Below are 18,069 nucleotides of genomic sequence, written 5' to 3' on the forward strand. Positions count from 1 at the left end.
GGGGAAGGATGGATTTATCACTTCGTCATGTGCAAGCAATACATGTTTATTTATATGCAAGTGAGTCATATTTTTCATAAAATGCTACTAAAAATAACCAAATTTTTGTTGGCCAAAACTGAACCTTTTAAGTGTTTTCTTCTTACCAATTTAGCATGAAATTGACGAATTGGATTTTTTAATTATGTGCTATCTCTCTGACCAAAACTCCTCAGGGAGAGGGAGGAGCAAGGGGGTGACAATGAAGAGGGAGGGGAGAGAGATAGGAGTGGGATGTTGATGAAAAGGTAGGGGAGGGGGAGAAAAGGAGGAGGAGGAGGTAGAGGTGAGAGGAAAAGGATGGGGGAAGGAGTAGGAGGTGGTTGGTGGGTAATGGAGTTTAGTGGTTGATGAAGGAGAGAATCCAAAGCCCCGAAAATCTAAGGGTTCCTCTTCAAGGTTCGTTCACAGAGAGTGAATCAAGGCCTGAAATCAGGTGGAAGGAGGAGAACGCCTGGAGTTCCAAAAATATCCCTGTTTGATTAGTAATTTAAGAGTTAAATCGCTTCTAAATTGTAGCGGCGCCAAAAAAGACCTTAATCAGACTCAAAAATTAAGTTCACATATTAAATTGGTTAGAAATAAAAATTAGAAACTAAATCGACACTAGAAAATATTTTGGGAGGAAACTGGCCATTTTTCCATTTTTTTGGAGAGGGGGCGCGGGGGCAATAAGAAAAATAAATGAGCTCAAAAACCGTAAATCCCAAAAAACCTCTCCTCACGTACGTTTTCTCCCCCACTTTTTCAACGATAAAAAATACTCCTGTGTGGCCAGCCGGTTGCCGGTCACTTGCCTTCTTCTTCAACTATTTCTTCTAACTCCTCAGATCAGAAACATTTATTTTTTCCGGGGAGTCAAATGAAAGAAAAAATGAAGCTGATCGTCGTCAATCTCTCTCTTCTCTTTCTCTCTCTGCATTTGTCCTCTCTATTTCATTTCGCCATCGCTAAAGGCGGCCTTATCAGCTCTAATTTCTCAGGTTTAGAAAGAAAAAGTTCTGGAATCTTTGCCTGAATTTCTCCGTATTTTAAGCTTCAATGAAATTTTACTGCGTTTGCTTTCATTTAATGAGAATCTTGCCTTTACTGATTCAAGGAGTTTTAGTTGTTAAAAAATTTTCTCTTTAGAGTTGAAAATGTGGGAATTGATGACCAGTAGTAGTAATTATTGTAGCTTTTGGTCATTTTTCTTCAATTGGCTTGGGATAATTGCATTTTGTCTCTTATGAAATAAAGAAATTTACTTTATTCTATTACTGGAAGAATATGCCCGTATTGGGGAAAATTTTAAAATTGGAGGTTGCATCATATGCCAATGTTAATTTCGAATTTCCATTCCAGTCCCAATTCATCATGTTTTTGCACGTTGAGATGACAAAGAAGGAGAGGTCAGGCTTTGATAGTTTTCGTAATTTTGGCTTGTAGAGTTGTGATCAGTGAGAAAGTTCAATATGTGTAGCAAAGTTTAATCCTTGTGGACAAGTTTTATTTTTTGAATTTGAAACTTAAATAATCTTTGTGTTTTGGTAGGTTTGGGCGATAGTAGCTATGTCGGTTCAGCAAGGCATTTGTTTGAGGAAAAGAAGTTCTCAATGCAAGAGCATATCAAAAGACTGTACTGTCAAAAAACTCATGATATTGCTTTCTTAACTTCTTAATTGTTGCACGATTTGCAATAAAGACAGAAGACCGTTTGATTTGCAGTAACAAATTGGCTGAAGGGTACATGAGTAATGCTGAGCTTGAGAAGGCCATCAAGGAATTTAACCGTAGGTGTAGTAGCATATCTAGAGTCTACAGGTAAGTGTGTTACATGAGCTAATTCTGTCGTAGGAGCCACTCAGGCAAAAACTTATTTTGTTTAAGGATTAATTTTCCTACACTAACAGTGTAAATATTTATAGACGACTAGGTTTAGATAGATGCATGAGAAGAGGATTTTAATTTTGAGCATAGATTATATGTCATCCATGTAGACTTGATTCTGTAAGAAATCTTTACACTGCCGTGTGGACCTTCAATGAGGCTTGCATTTTCTTCTAGTTAGAAGAGTGTTTAATTTAGTCATGTTTTTGATAATGCAGATTGTATATTCCATAGAAGCATGTCATAGTAGGGGTAGACTAGGTAGTTACTCTTGCAGGGAATTTAATTTGAAAGAGTGGCCATAAAAAATTTGCATGATACTGCATAGAACACAATGCTGAATATATAATTCAGAAATAATCTTTTAGCTTTTTGAAATGGTGATTTATATGCCTGACTTATTGTGCTTTTCTCTTTGAGGGATCTTTTGAATCTACGATCAGTATTGGTGAGAGTGCCTTAGGAGTTCCACTGGTAATATTTCTACTCCTAGATGCCTTCCCATGTTCAAATTCTGCTTTTTACTTGATTTCACTCCTTTGACTTCACTGATGTTTTACTGGCCTTCACTGACTTCAGTGGGTAATCGAAATCTCTGACAAGCCGGGCAAGGACGAACCTGAACCTGCTTTCAAGGTATGAATTTCTTTCATGAACGTATACTCTACAGAAAAGAAATGCTACTTTTCCTGTGAGAAAATAAGGAAACTGAATGGCAAATGAAGCTAAAATTTACATGTCTCCGAGGAGATAGTTTGTGCCAAAGAATAACTTAGAAGAACTTATATACTTTTAATTTATGTTTTTTCTTTTCTCGTAAATCTCCAATGGAAATAAGAGCTATCAATTTCTTCTTGTCCTTCTTTTTGCCTGCAGTTTTCTTTTTGTTTCTGTTCCTGCAATTTGGATGATTTTCAGTAATCTTCTTTGAATTCATAGATGATTTGGTTGGTTGGCTATTAATTTGCTCAATAGCGTTCATTTTGCAGTTCATTGGGAATGTGCATGGGGATGAACCTGTTGGTCGTGAGCTTCTCTTACATCTAGCAAATTGGCTTTGTGACAACTATATGCAGCACCCTTTGGTAATTGCTTTGCTTCACATGTAGCCATGTTATTACTATAGTTAACTTTAGCTGACATATTTCTTTTTTGACCCAAAGTTTTTTTGGTTTAATTTTTGCCCCCATCCACCCCGTGGATGGCCCTTCCTTTAAGTGCATGGTAACCACTTTAAATAACCTTTTTGAAATTTCTAACACCTTGTGAATTTCGTTTTCTTCAAACCATAACTGTTGAATAAAGGCGATAAGAGGACAAATTAAACTTTAATCTTTCTAATGCCACATTGAAACATCATTTTGTCTGTGTGGAATTGCCGTTCTTGTTGTCTTGCTTAATTCCATCATTTACTCCTTGTACCAATATTTATGATTCTTTTCTGGACTAAGAAATTTTCCCTCAAGCTTTCGCAATTATTAGTTTCCATGTTTTCCACAGAGTGACGTTGCTTCTGAAAGCTTCTTATTGAGTGTGATACAATTGAATGTTTAACTTTTATATGCAGGCTACTTTGATTGTGAATAATGTTCACCTTCACATACTTCCATCCCTTAATCCGGATGGGTTTCAATCAAGATTGCGTGGGAATGCAAACAATGTAGACCTAAATCGTGATTTTCCAGACCAGGTATCTTGCTGCACTTGCTATATTTGGACATATTTATTCTTCAACTATAAACTGAATATTACTTAGGTATCTAGAATTGGATGTTATGGAATTGAAGTCCTAAGGGGAGCAAGTTGTGCAATGTAAACTCTATATAAAAGCGAAACTTTTCAGATGCATAATTTCCATTTGGTTTGGTTTGATGTATCTCAAGTGAACAACCTTTTTCTTGCATGCTCATCTATAACAAGGTATTACTTTTGGGAAAAAGTACTCAGAAGAATAGTCAACTTGTGAAAACACTAAGAATCTTATACAGAAATTTTGAGGTAATAACTGAGATTAGCAATGTAAACTATGAGTCACTAGACACTAGCATTTTGATTAAGAATGAGCTATCGGGTAAAGGAAATTAATGGAAAGTATGAAAAAGGAAACTTTCAAACATTGTCCCCTGTCTGTATAAGCATTTCAGTAGGCTGAGCTTTTCCTTCTGTGATGTTTATTATCCAGGTCAAATTTTGAATAGAAAGTATGGTAATCGATGAAGAGAAAGGTGCTCAATATCACCTTGATACAAACTGCTGCTCATTACTAGATAAATCTATCCGTTAGTGCCACTGCTTAAAGTACCACCTAATAGATGACCATAATATGCTTCTAGGAAAAGAATTCAGGCATGATTCTGAAATGTAAACTTAGTGACTTGTTTCCCTTGAGGTAAAATATCACCTTGCATCACAATTTCTCTATCATTATGAGACCTTTTCCGCCTCCAACCTGTGAGTTCAGCATCTGGCTACTGTTCGGATTAAAATAATTAAGGTTTAACGTTTTCCTTTCCATAAAGTGGCTAGTAAATGTATTGAGACTATGTTTGTCTCAGTGTTACTTTTAAACTTTGGAATGAGTTATTCTCCATAAAAGGTTAGCTTTCTGTTGACAAAATTGTTTATACAACGATGTCTGCTTTATTCATTCTTATTTGTAGAATGACTCATTTACAAGCATTCACTGACATGAAATGACATAGTTCTTTCACATGAACGATGACCTGGGCATGCGACAACCTGAAACAAAAGCAATTATGAGTTGGTTGGAAAAGATCCATTTCACAGCATCTGTCACTCTGCATGGGGTAATGTTTCCCTCTGTTGCATACTGCCTTAGTATTTTAACTTCTTGGTTTGTGAACTGTGCCTATTGTGACAAGGAAGAGTTGCAAATCAAAGCCAGTGATAGAAGTTCCTGCTTGAAAGGACCCTTTCTTTTGTTGAAATGTACAGAGATCTCAATAGCTCTTAAAGCGAATATTTCTTTGATATCTTCTCTTAGTTTATTCTTCTGTAGTTCAGCAGGAAGTTTCTTATCCTCTCACCCCTCTTGCTTTCTCCTTCTATTTGGTATTTATCTTGTATTTTTCCTTTTCATTTTTCTTTTCTGATTGAAATACTATATTTTGAGCTTGATTCTTAACATAAATTTTCTTCATCTTCCAAGTTGCAGAATGGTCCAATAAAATGAATTTTAATTTAACATGACTTTTCTTTACAGAGTATTCATGCGCTTTTTGCTTTTTTCTGGATTCACCTCATCGACCTTGTCTCTCAAAAATAAAAGAGAATGTGTTGATGTTTTTGTAAATAATTCTGCTGAATGGTTGAGTGTGCCAAATTGTGTGATAAAATAAAATCATACGGGATACTACTAGGTTTAACTGGTCATGCATTCATTGTACGAGAAGGTTCAAACCACTGCTTATATGCTTTTTCCTTTTAATAAGTGACTACTGCATGTATACTTTGAGGCAGCTCATTGACTTGAGGAGGCCTAAGTTATTTGGATACAGATATGATCAACCATACTTGATAAGCTAATTAGTCTTTACTGTACAGGGAGCACTTGTTGCTAATTATCCATGGGATGGAACTTCAGATGAAAAGTGAGTATTCTATATTTGATTCTGCCTTGAATTTATTCAGCATTTGATTGAGTTATTATGGAGACATGGAAATACTGTAAACTATTCTAGTTGCACATCTTTTTTTTCTGTGCAAGTTAAGAATCCTCATATAACAGCATAATCTTTCTCCTGCTGGCAGCATTAGTTTCTTGGGAAATTAAGTTAGTTCTCTGAAATACGTTTTATGTCTGATTGTGGTGTTTTGGACAACCCTTGATAAATTGATGAGAGTGACCTTGCTTTTGGGGGATAAGATTTGACGATGTAAATTCTTTTTTATTGTCATGAACTCACCACCATTGATATATGGATTGGTTGCTGGACCTTTTTTTAATTTTTTTCTCATTTGGAGAAAGCATTTACCATAGCTGGAACAGTTCCTTTGAATTTTGATTAAGTCAGTTAATCATGTTTCTAATTGGCACCTATCTTCTAGAATAAATCATGGTATATTTGTTGGTTGACTTTCGTTAATAGTTGAGTAATTCAACACTTCAGTTGCCTGTTTCCACAAAGATTTATTTATTTATTTTTGCATACTACTATAGAATCACTGATCTTTTTCCACTGCTAGCAGTTATGTTTATCAATTTCTCTTAGATTTTCTTGTCAATCTGGATCGTCTCAGGAAGTATTACTATGCATGCCCTGATGACAAAACATTCAGATTCATGGCAAGTTTATACAGTAATTCACACCATAATATGTCCTTAAGCAAGGAGTTTCCTGGGGGAATAACGAATGGAGCTATGTGGTATGATATCATTTACATAAACTGCACGAAGTAATATGCTTCAGATGCTCCATGTAGAGACGCCTTGTGGAACTTATCTTCTTTTTCTTTTGTGTTCAAATATTAATTCTCCTGTAGGTATCCTATATATGGTGGGATGCAAGATTGGAATTATATATATGCTGGCTGTTTTGAATTGACTTTGGAGATTAGTGATGATAAGTGGCCTAATGCAAGTGAGGTTAGATCTCAACCAAGCCTTTTTTGCATTTAAGAAATACAAAATATCCCTCAAAACTGCTTTAAAGTTATCTATCAAGAGCTCACTTTGCAGGTGTACTAAATTTGAGATATCTTCAGATTATTATTGCTTTACTTTGGGCTTCTTGTTAGCTAGTGATAGTGGTTAGGTTGGAGCTTGAAGAGATCTCTACAAAAGTTTCTCCTTTCAAACTTTTTGTTTTCCAGAATCCTTGATATTATTGATTGGGTAATGGTGGTAGAATTTGGTTTTCTTGCTAAATGACAGGTGTGAAGACACCATTCTTGTTAGATTTTAGGGGTGGTGTTTTTTTTTAACTATTGTTTGTGATTTCAGAAGACATCTATAAAATAAAAGGATTTCTAGATACAAGGTCTTCATTATTTATTTTCTGGACCTTCAGATGACGTATGACTACTGACTTGAATGAATGAACGTATTCTTTTCCTAGTGTTATTCTCCCAAATCCATTTTATCTTTCAAGAGTCTATTTTATGTTCTCCTCTGGTTTCACCTTTTTGCAGATTCCTGTTCTTTGGGAGTTTAACAGAATGAGCATGCTAAACCTTGTTGCAAGTCTCGTAAAGGTAAGTTTTTTAAGCTTCTGGTATCTTTTATCTATTATTGTTGGCAACAAGTCCCCATGTCTAACATTCGTTTTTTTCAAAGTAGCTCCTAATTTTTGATCCTGCTGTGTCCATATTCTCTTAAACTGTGCTTGTACTTAGCTACCTAGCTTTGGGAATACACCATATTGACATCATGGACAAGCATTGGCTACGAATTTTGTTGTATGATTTGGAGCATGCTACCAATTATTGAGCATCCCTGGTGCTGTTCATGTAGTGTCAAGTCCAAATTGTCCATGACCATGTCTTCTGTATTTTTTCTAACAAAAACCTGTAACTCCAGAAGCCAAAAAGATTCTCTTTTTGGTGGAGGACTAAAGCAATGTAGTTCATGCATTATTGTTATTGTTTGTTCATCTATCTGGTTGTTTAATTGGTCGAGAGGTTTGATATTTGTTATTGGACTGAAAATTGATATGTAGTTTTTTGTATGGTGACTTTAATGATGTTCACCTCAAAAGACTTCTTATTATGTAGACAGGAATACATGGAAGGATCTTCTCATCAGATTATGGAAGCCCTTTGGCAGCCTCAATATCTATCAAGGGAATAAATTCCACGGTATGTCTTTGATTATGCTTGACTTGCATTTGAGACACTGAGATTTCTGAAACTTACCAAGATAACACATAACCATGATGACTTTGTGGCTAGATGAAGGATATAAGAGTGAAATCATACAATTTTGTATATATTTGTAATTCAGTTTATAGATGCATTATTTAATTGATTTGTATATTAAGTTGAATTTTTTCCCCAATTTTGAGGCTTTTCTTCATGCTTCACATAAGTAGTTCACTGCAGCTATTTGTCTTTATTGATGGCATCGCATGAGCAGTAGTTTTATGTGATCAAACAGAATAAAAATGTTTACTTAAGGTAGCGTTTAAGTTGAATTTTTGGTCAGAGGAAGGGGATGACCACTGAATAGAAAGGTGCATGACAATTCTTGTCTAAGCACTATTAGATGGTCCATCAGATTGTAATATAACTCCAAAGGGGTTAGTCATTGCTGGTTGTATACCCTAATATGTCGGATTTTTAATGATGTAGCAGAATAGCTGATTTCTTTCAATTCATTTTTTCACAACCTTTTAATTAACAGATCAAAGCTGGCAAAGTGTTTGCTGATTATCATCGTTTGCTGACTCCTGGAGAGAAATACGAAGGTAATCATGATCAGCCTAAATGTTTCGGTCTTCAACCACGATATCAATGTTTTCATCAGTGTAATCACTGAATTTCAGTAGTTTTTGTCTTCACTTATAGCTCGCAATTGGATATGATTAAGGAAAGAGTACATACCTACAAATTTTTTTGTGAACATTCTGATTTTAACTTGAAAATTTATAGTTGTCGCATCGATGCCCGGTTACAAGTCCAAGAGTACACGTATCATATTGGGAGAAGAAGCAAGTACAGTAGACTTTATTCTTGATCCGGTAGTTGCTGCCAGAGATGATTCACTGCCAAGCAGGTGTGACTGCAGCTTTGAGAAGAGAGAGCAGAAACTCATTGAGCTTTTGCCTGGGCAGCATTCAGAAATTTTGATCGTTGTAATTCTAATTCTACTATTCCTCTGCTTTTTGATGAAGAGGAGAGTAATATTGAATTATTTGAGACCAAAACAGATGGCAGGGCAAAAGCGGCCCCTTGTTGTATGAATTATACATCTGCACTTAATTAGGAATCTTTGTATTTTAAGACACAATTGGTATATAATGTGCATTTAAACATGATATACCTTTTGTACAATACAAAGGAAGAGCAGCAGCATGATACGAGATGCAAAGCTGATTCATGAACGCTGTCATGGATTATAACCAATCCTATTTTTGGGTTGGAAATTGTTTTCCCATTGTAAGGTAGAAAAATATATGTCTGAAGTGCTTTGTATCTTTGTCTTTTCTTGCAGAGCCTTGATCTTTGTGTTGTCTCTTCAACAAAATTACTCGAAACTTCGCTTTGAATCTTTGATGATTCCCCCAAGTCTTATAACTACAAGATTCACAGTTAATACGAAATACTGTACAGTGAGCAGTGTCAATCTGATGAGCTGAACTTATTCCGTGTTTGATTATATTCATAATCTTGCGTGAAAACTCGAAAAGAGAAATATTTGGAAACAACCAATTTTTCCACTTGTTTGAACTCGATCACTGTCAGTGCAACTCGAGCTCAAACAAGTACAGAAATTGGAACGTGAACTCGACTCGATATAATGAAAATCAAACTCAAGCTTGACTCGTTTGAGATCAAGTAAATATCAAGTTCGAACTACTCAAGCTCGAGCTCGAATCTATACCTGTGATTTTTTTTTTTTCTTGTTTTCAATTTTTGACCTTTTAGATTTATCAGATTACCATTTTGTTATTCATCATTTTTTTACTAAACATTACTTCATGTAAATTTATTAAAATACGAACCCATAATAGTTAGGTTTAATCTTTCCTACACTGACAGTACAAACACTGATAATTAAGATTGTTACATAATTAAAATATATAATATATAAATAATACAAATACTTGATTAAACTCGTCGAGTACTCGAGTATTTATTTTAAATGCTCGAACTCAACTCGTTACATGTAACGAGCAGCTCGAGCTCGAGCTCGAATTCGAATCAAGCTTTGGATGAAGCCGCTCACAAACTACTCTTGAGTGGCTTAGCTTGATAGCACCCCTAGTCTAACCAAGTTAGAAGATCTGAAGAATGGTAACTACTTAGCAAAGCATGTAAAATTGGATCCCTTTTTCTGCTACAAAAAATGTCTGTGCTTTACGGAAAGTCGGATATATGTCTTGGATTTAGCACTCGACAACTTAGGTAAATTAAACGCAAGGTCGGATTTACATGATCAGTCTGTTGCTGTTGCAGAGGGATCATCATTATTGAAAACATTTCCAGGATGCAGGAAAAGAGAAACAATTTTGGAGGGGAAAATCAACAAATAAAAGATTTGAGACATCCTAGCTTAACATGTTATAAATACAAACACAGACAGCATTTTTAGTTAAGTTTTTCGACAAAGGAACTCAACGGCACCTCAAAGAAAAAGTATCACTACACCTCAGTGTCACGACACCAAACTTGCACTGAGAGTGGCAATTACAACCACATGCCACAATTTCTATTTAGTTATAAAAAATGAATGCCACAAGAATTGTATTAAACTAAAAAAACTTAGAAAAATAATTTGATATAGGTACGTACACATGAGGATTGGGAATATTCAACTGGACAAATTGGAATCAAATCCTGAACCCCAAATAGACAAAAGTGTCTTGTGTTGTTGGTTTCAGGCAAATAAATTCCTGATCATCTTTATTTCAGGCAAGAGTTTTATCTGATTTATTACTCACAAATTATGATTTTTGTTGAGTTTATAGTCAACCGACTATTGATCAAAACCTTCACTAATCACATAGCCTGGTGTGCATCATATTCTTTCTTGACTAGTTCGTTCAATCTGTATAACAGCAACTCAAAATCACCTTGTCTCTTGAGAAGGGAAAGGCGAACATGGCGGGTTCCAACATTGAAAACTCTACCTTTGCGACCAATGATATTTGCTGCGTTGAGGACTTTAGTACAATTCGTATCTTCTTCTCTTTCACATTTCAGCCATGCATAAGCTGCCATTATCAATACACAAACAGAAAGATCACCAGTAGTATCAAAATGTCTTGGATATGATTATTTGGATAAAAATGTCTGAGCATTTGTATTTAATATAGAACTTTGGCAAGTAGAAGCAAAAGACAGAGAGTTATTTATACAAATATTTAAATTTTTATTCAGAAGTCAAAAAGGTATTGATATTAAATTATGTTGGGAAATATCAAAATTAATCCAAGACAAATTACTTTTTTTTCCAAATACCAGTTAAAATAGGAATAAACCAAATCACCAAACAACGATATCAATAATAATAATAAAATATAGAAAAATAAAAGGTATAGGGCGTGAAAAATCCAAATTAAAAAAAATCATGGGACCTAATCCAGTAAAAAATCTTCACTATTACAATAATGAAAATACACAGGTCTACCCGAAATATTCGAATGATAACAATATTACCAATATCAACCAAGCGAAATTGCTACAAAATCGCCCCAAAAACTACAATTGTCAAAGAAGTGAGTTTGGAAGAGTGTTACCAAATGAAGAGGAAATCCAAATGAGTAGAATTTAACAAGAGGATCCATGAATAAAATTTAGCTCCAATCGAATTTCGAATCACCCTCCAATCAAGATTTTGAAATTGTTTCTCTCTCTCTAGTTTCTCTCCCAAAATCGGCTGAAATCTTTTTTCCCTCGGTTGATTGATATCTAGTACGGCTAAAGCTTTCCGTCTACTTTTCCAAGAAAGAAGCTGATGGCTACTAGTACTAGTTACTAGTTTTCCAAGTCTAATGGCCACCAAATGATGAGGACCAAGCCCAACAAATGATTTCTATAGAAATTGATTTCTATATTTTGTGAACATGGATTAACAATCGATATGTCTTCAGTTTTGATTAGAATTGCAATATTCAGGTAACTCACCACCAAAAGACAAACATGGCCAATACATCAAAGATTACATATCCTAGAAAGTACTAAAACCAAAATTCACAGTGATATTGATTTTTCTTCAACTTGGAAGCTTTGATGGTTAGTTCAATCTTTGTTTAGTTCTGTAGGTTGGTTATCATTTTTTAAATTTCAACATTTTGGTCCCTGAACCTCGTTGAAGAATCTCAAGATACTTTAACAGCAAAAAACTATCAACTAATGGAGGACAGATTAAAACTATTGTATTCGCAAAAGTGTATACATAAGGGGAGAATCACCTGGAGATGGTTCTCTGACTCTGTCAAGATAATTGCAGTATTGAGGGGAGATCTCTTGAAGGCTGAAATGCTTTGACAATGATATAACCTGGTTTAACCTTTTCCAGCGATCCATCATTCTTCTGTATCCAAAATAAAAAATTTCTTTGCCATCATCTTCAAGTAGTGCTTTTAGGAGCTTCAAAGCTCTCAATTGAGTATCCCTTGAGAGGCCCATCTCGGCCAGGCTTATGTATGCTGACATTCCTTCATAAACATCCTTGTCCTTTATTACTGCCCATCTGCACAAAATCTCACAATTGAATTTAACCTATAACGTCAGTTTATAAGAGCAGTTTTTATGTTCAGAACTTCATCCATCTGTTCACAGACGTCTTGCATGTTAGGTTTTCTACCAACAACTCTAGTAGTACTAAAAACTGCTGCAAGCATGATTCAGCTATAAGCCTGTATCTGCGTGTGCATTCTTAAAAAAGAAACCACATCCAAAACATGACATTAATTTGAGTATACAAGTCCATTAGTATTACCCAAATCTACTTCCAGCATGGCCAGTGAGCTTAGAAATTGTGAAGATCATGACATCTTCATCTGCTGGAGATGGAATCGCTGTAAAAGGCGGCCAATAATAGGCATGATCATAGACAGCCTTGACAGTAGGGCCTTGCAGAACCGCTTTCTTCAACTGACCATCTGGATTATTTGGTGAAGTTACAAACTCGATGATATCCAAAGCATCTGAATTATTTTTGAGCGAGGATACATCACCACCAAACTCAAAATGAAGAGTTTCGAAGTAATCTGTTTGTTTTTGGTAAAGCTGTGGGAATAGAACTATGTCAGTTCAATCTTATTGTAGTTTCTTGGTTTTTAAATGGAAATCAGTATCATGTACAAGGACAAACCGGATAATAAGGTGTAGATGCCACAACTCTTGTGCGAGAAGATGAGTTTCGAGAGGAAAGAGCAAAAACCGCAGCATTGAGAAGTTGAGTTGAACCAGCACCAAAGACGATGTATTTTCCATCTGTAATAGCATTTTTGGCAGCTGCATGTAGTGTGCGGATGTGTTGATCAAGAACCTGCGAGATACTTGTATGGTCCGAAAACGTATAGCTCATTCGATGCCATCCTGCAACTAAGAGGGCACTACTTGCAGCATGTCGCATCCAATAGGGCTCTAGAAACAAAGGATCTCCACTGCACTCAGCCAATTTCAGCTTTTACTTAGCGACAAAATGATTACCATAATGTAACTCGCAAGATATTCTCTCTAAACGAGTGACTAAAGACAGCAACAGACTTGTTATTAGTGTTAATTTTGCACTTGAGAATTTGAAGAAGAGAATTTACGTAAAGCAAAAGCACGAATCAACAATACTGAGTAACGTAGATGGGAAAGACTTTATCTGGATCAACAGTTAGCGGGACTACTAGAAAAAGGTTTCTAGATGTTCGCTCCAAATAAAATTTAGGAAAACAAGCAGAATCTCTCCATCTCATTCGATACGATGAAATATCTTTCGAATCTAGATTTGGTATTGATCGAATAGAAAGAAACTTTTTCTTGAAATTCTTTTACAGATAGAGTGCAACTTAATATGTTCCTCCAAGATTGGGGAGCTCCAAGAGAAGGATAGATTAGAAGTTTTCCAAAGGGTTATTATCACTTCTTAAACTATATCAGTTTACCTTCTAACGTTATCTTTTAGTCACTTCACTCTCATAAGTAATTCAAATCAACATGTTAAGAAATTTTGGACAAAAAAAAACCCCTTTATTCTATAGCATTATCACATTGTTATTATCACTTTATCCCTTGAAATTATAGTGATACAAACGCTTTAATTCCGAACATTAATTTCTAGGCATTTTATCTCATCGTTAATCTAACTAGTATGGTAAAAAAAATTTAAATATATTTACCATTTTTATATATAATTAAAAATAAAAAAGTTGGAATGATTATTCTTCCTTTTTTTTTCACTTTAAGAGATCCAAAAATATAAAAATAAAACAATTTTCTCAAATTTTTTTCACACTTATTAATACTAGGAAAAGAAAAGGAGATAGGAAAGAAGGAGACAAATAATTAGATTTTGCAAAGAAAGAAAATAAAGAAGAGTCTAATATTATCGTATTACTTTAAGGTTGTCGAGATTAGAATTGAAATTTGGTGGTAAACAGAAAGTGAAATAATTTTAAAATAATAAAATTATTTAATCCTTTCTTATTTGTATTTTTTTAAAAAAAGAATTGAACTCTTTCTCTCTCTCTCTCTATCTCTCTCTTCCCCTCCCCATCTTTCTATTTTTTTTCCAACATTAATAAGATTGCCAAGAAGAAAGAGATTAACACTTTTACTCTTTTGTTTATACTAAAAATGAGAAGAACCATTCTAAAATTTTGATTATTTTTATTATTCAAAGAGGAGGGTACTTTTTTCTAAAGTTTTTTAACTTACTAAATTGGTTTAATGGTAGGGTAAATTGCTTAAAAATAACTCTAGGGGGTAAACTGATAATGATGCTATAGTTTATGGGGATAAAGTGATAATAATTTTAAGAGTTAAACATATCTTTTTAGTTTAATTAACAAACTCCGTTAAGTTTGACCGTTAATCTTGGATATAAAGTGACTAAAAGGTAATGTTAAGAGGGACATTGATAGTGATACTGAACGTCAAATGGGTAAAGTAATAATAACCCTTTTCCAAAAAAAGATTGAGGAATGCTTTATCTACTAGTTTCTTGCTATTATGAAACATTTGGCTTTAGAACTAAGGGCCTGTTTGGAATCGAGTTTTTTGGCCAAGTTTTTTAGCTACTAGTTTTTAACAACTTTAGCTACAGGAACCCAAAAAAACTTATTAAATTTTTTAACCTACATACTTAAAATATCTAATACACAAAAAACTTCCTCTTTTCTTCTTCTTTCTCCCTCACCCTGATCCACCACACCTTCATCACCGGCCACCACCTCCGGCGCCGGCCACCACCACCTCCGCCGTTGCTTCCGGCGCCGACCTTCCTTTTTTTTTTTCCCTTCCTTTCTCCCTCTCCCCCTTTCCTTCCCTCCCTTCCCTGGCCACCCTTCCCCTTCTCTAGCTGCGATCTGGTCGCGCGGTACCAGACCGCATCTGCAATCTGGTCATGCGACCAGATTGGGCAAAGGGAGAGGGGGAATGGGAGAAGAGTAGGAAAGGGGAGGAGAGGGAGATGGAGAAGAGAGGGAGAGAAAAAGCCAAAAACAAAATTTTGTGCACGCCATGGCTACTGGTTCTCTGGCTTTGGGAGAGGGTGAAGGGGAGTAGAGGGGGAGAGGGGAGCAGAGAGGGAGAAGAGGGGAAGAGAAAAGGAAAAAAAAAATTTTGGGACCATGGCTGCTGGTTCTTCAACGAGGCAGAGGTCTAGTACCGCGAGGGAAGAGGGAGGGGGAAGGAAAAAGAAGAAGAAGAAGAAGAAGAGAGGAAATAAAAGAAAAAGGAAAGAAAGAAAAAGAAAAAGAAAGAGAAAAAGAAAGAAAAGAAAAGAAATGGTAGGGTCATGGCTGCTGGGAAGGCAGAGGTAACGGGGTAGGGAAGTGGGGAGGGGGAAGGAAGAAGAAGAAGAAGAAGAAGAAGAAGAAGAGAGGAAAGAAAAGAAAAAGGAAAGAAAGAAAAAGAAAAAGAAAGAGAAAAAGAAAGAAAAGAAAAAAAATGGTAGGGCCATGGCTGCTGGGAAGGCAGAGGTAACGGGGGAGGGGGAAGGAAGAAGAAGAAGAAGAAGAAGAAGAGAGGAAAGAAAAGAAAAAGGAAGGAAAGAAAAAGAAAAAGAAAGAGAAAAAGAAAGAAAAAAAAGAAAAGGAAAAAAAAAGTTTTTCATCTTAAAAAATTTTTCTAAAAACTTCTATCGTGCACTACAGTAAAGTTTTAGACAAATTTCCAAAAAACTCAGGTTCCAAACGGAGCCTAGCTTGTTAACGAAAGATATTATGGGGAAACAGTGTAGGCTGGGACCTTAGGACTTGATTCCCCCCCCCCCCCCCCCCTTCCCCTCAATAGTGTGCTATGTTGTTAGTTGCAAAGAAAGAAATGTAGCAAATGTAGTAGTTTGATAAGATTTTCTTTCTCTATCTCAGCCTGACCGATATATAAAAAGATAGATGTGCATGAGGCCTATTTAATTTGATGATTCAATTTAGTGTTTGACTTTAATAGGTTTAGATCTTAATATATTGCGACGTGTTTGATAACAAAAAATAGAACTCTCTAAGCAAAACTCACTCTAAAAAGTAAGTGATAAATCATTCATTTATTACTTAACGAAAAATATGTTCAACTATTAAGATTTCATTATTTAATAATTCGATAACTTCAACAAATTTTATATTTTAATTTTATCAAACGCACGTGGTTGTTGAATGTGGATACAGCGAGTAAATTTCCTAATCTGGTTCTTCAACAAACCATAGCCACTAGCCAATGGCATCTAATGCCTTGTTTAAAATTGTTTGTTGTAGCCGTCTTAGTAGAATATTCAGGTTCACAGCGTATGGCCCCTGATGAGCCAACTAAGATATTAAAAACAGTTTCGTTCCACTATTCGACAAAAACATTTTACTCGATTGATCATTCCTTGACGGCACGATCATTTTCATGATATTGAGTTACTGACTGCGGAGCAGAAGAAGTCTGAAATCTGGAGATGCAATTGCATGCCGCCTGAAATAGGACTTAGCAACCTAAGGGAAGATGTGAATTTCCAGGAGAAGAACTATCATAAATGAACAAATATGTCATCCCTGATCAATTTGTCATCCCAAAAATATTTTCTTCTTGATTCCCCTCTCCATACCAAAAAATTATAATGAAAAAAGAAATTTTAGCCACAGGCAGAAGAGGGGAGGGGGATTTGAGAGGGATAGCGAGGCCAAACCTATCAGCATCAGCAGGGCAGTCAGTTATGAATTGAGAGCAGTCAGGTCCCTGAAAGCATGAGTTGCACTCACAAACTGGTTTTCCATCAACAACCAATCCATCAACATAGGCTCTTCCATTGCCAGAACATGAAATCGATGCCACAGATTCAGCTTCTGCTGCAGCGTTTTGGCTCCAAGTCAGCTGATTCCGGACCTTGTTCTGTTGCGTCATAAGCAAGACATTAACTATCATGGAAGCCAAAAGGCAAACAGCATAGCAAGAGCTATGCATCTTGGCCATGCTGCCTTTTTGGCTTTTTCAAGTAACCTCAATGATCAAATTCTCTCAGGATTGAAATAGAGAATATGCTTGAGATTCACCAGAAATGTTAAGCTAACTCTGGTGGCCCTGCTGACTTTATGTTTATTTCCTTTGTCGACTTGTCGTTGCTGACATAACTATGAAAGCATTTGAAAATGAAACATGATGTTATTCACTAACAGTAAAGATTAAAAGTTTAATCAATTTTCAGTTCAATTACCTTTTTTTTAAATATTATTTTTAGTGTAAATGGGAGGTTTCAAGATACCTCAAATCACAGTAAACTTCTTTTTTAGAATGGTCATGACGTGCTTGGGAACAAGAAGTGCTGATTATTGACTAGACAAAGTTTTAGAAACATCTAAAAGGTAAAAAGATTAAGAATCTGTTTACAGGATCATTATTTCTTTAATTAATTTTTGGCTCAGCAAGCGACTTATTTTTCACAACTCTTAATATTCATGACATCATACAAACTTTCTTCTTTTTGAGTACACATCCTCATACAAACCTAAAACTTATTAGTCATGTTTTTACTACATTTTTTTTAAATGATCATTGAAAATAAGAATAATTTCCCCCAACTTCTTTTCCACTTATAGTATCCTTCAAAAATATCTTTAAGAGCTTGTCATCACAAAAATGACATTAAACAATTATTAGGATAAAATATTTTAGCTTGAATTATTGTTTAAAATGCATCATAAGTTTCTTCGAAAATCCGCCTGTAAATGAAAAATGGTATTGGTATTCTTTTTTCTTTTTCATTTTGTATTTTCTTGTTTATTTTGCTTGTGAAAATATCAGACATTAGTTTTTTTTCTTTTTGTTTCTTTTATTTCACAA

At 35.2% G+C, this 18,069-nt stretch overlaps 2 protein-coding genes across 3 annotated transcripts; one reads left to right on the forward strand and one right to left on the reverse strand.

Annotated features, from left to right (window-relative positions):
- Positions 1 to 708: 708 nt before the first annotated feature.
- Positions 709 to 9,064, forward strand: LOC113712998 (carboxypeptidase SOL1-like). Of its 2 annotated transcripts, XM_027236686.2 has the most exons (15): positions 714 to 1,022; positions 1,573 to 1,657; positions 1,747 to 1,842; positions 2,352 to 2,382; positions 2,488 to 2,544; positions 2,898 to 2,993; positions 3,476 to 3,598; positions 4,611 to 4,715; positions 5,473 to 5,519; positions 6,169 to 6,294; positions 6,412 to 6,514; positions 7,060 to 7,122; positions 7,642 to 7,725; positions 8,270 to 8,333; positions 8,518 to 9,064. In XM_027236686.2, the coding sequence occupies exons 1-15, from the start codon at positions 902 to 904 to the stop codon at positions 8,826 to 8,828; spliced, it is 1,512 nt and encodes a 503-aa protein (XP_027092487.1). In that variant the 5' UTR covers positions 714 to 901; the 3' UTR covers positions 8,829 to 9,064. The 2 variants fall into 2 exon arrangements, with proteins under 2 accessions (XP_071923773.1, XP_027092487.1); XM_072067672.1 differs by lacking the exon at positions 6,169 to 6,294 and having other exon boundaries at positions 709 to 1,022.
- Positions 9,065 to 10,319: 1,255 nt separating this feature from the next.
- LOC113711809 (tryptophan aminotransferase-related protein 4-like) lies at positions 10,320 to 17,304 on the reverse strand. The gene is made up of 5 exons (XM_027235018.2): positions 16,919 to 17,304; positions 12,908 to 13,202; positions 12,533 to 12,822; positions 12,003 to 12,283; positions 10,320 to 10,802 (listed from the first exon to the last, which is right to left on the reverse strand). Exons 1-5 carry the CDS (start codon positions 17,200 to 17,202, stop codon positions 10,588 to 10,590), a joined length of 1,365 nt encoding a protein of 454 aa, XP_027090819.2. The 5' UTR covers positions 17,203 to 17,304; the 3' UTR covers positions 10,320 to 10,587.
- Between the last annotated feature and the right edge of the window lie 765 nt (positions 17,305 to 18,069).

This window comes from Coffea arabica, chromosome 10e (genome assembly GCF_036785885.1).
Source record: "Coffea arabica cultivar ET-39 chromosome 10e, Coffea Arabica ET-39 HiFi, whole genome shotgun sequence".
In the NCBI taxonomy this organism is placed as follows: Eukaryota; Viridiplantae; Streptophyta; class Magnoliopsida; order Gentianales; family Rubiaceae; genus Coffea; species Coffea arabica.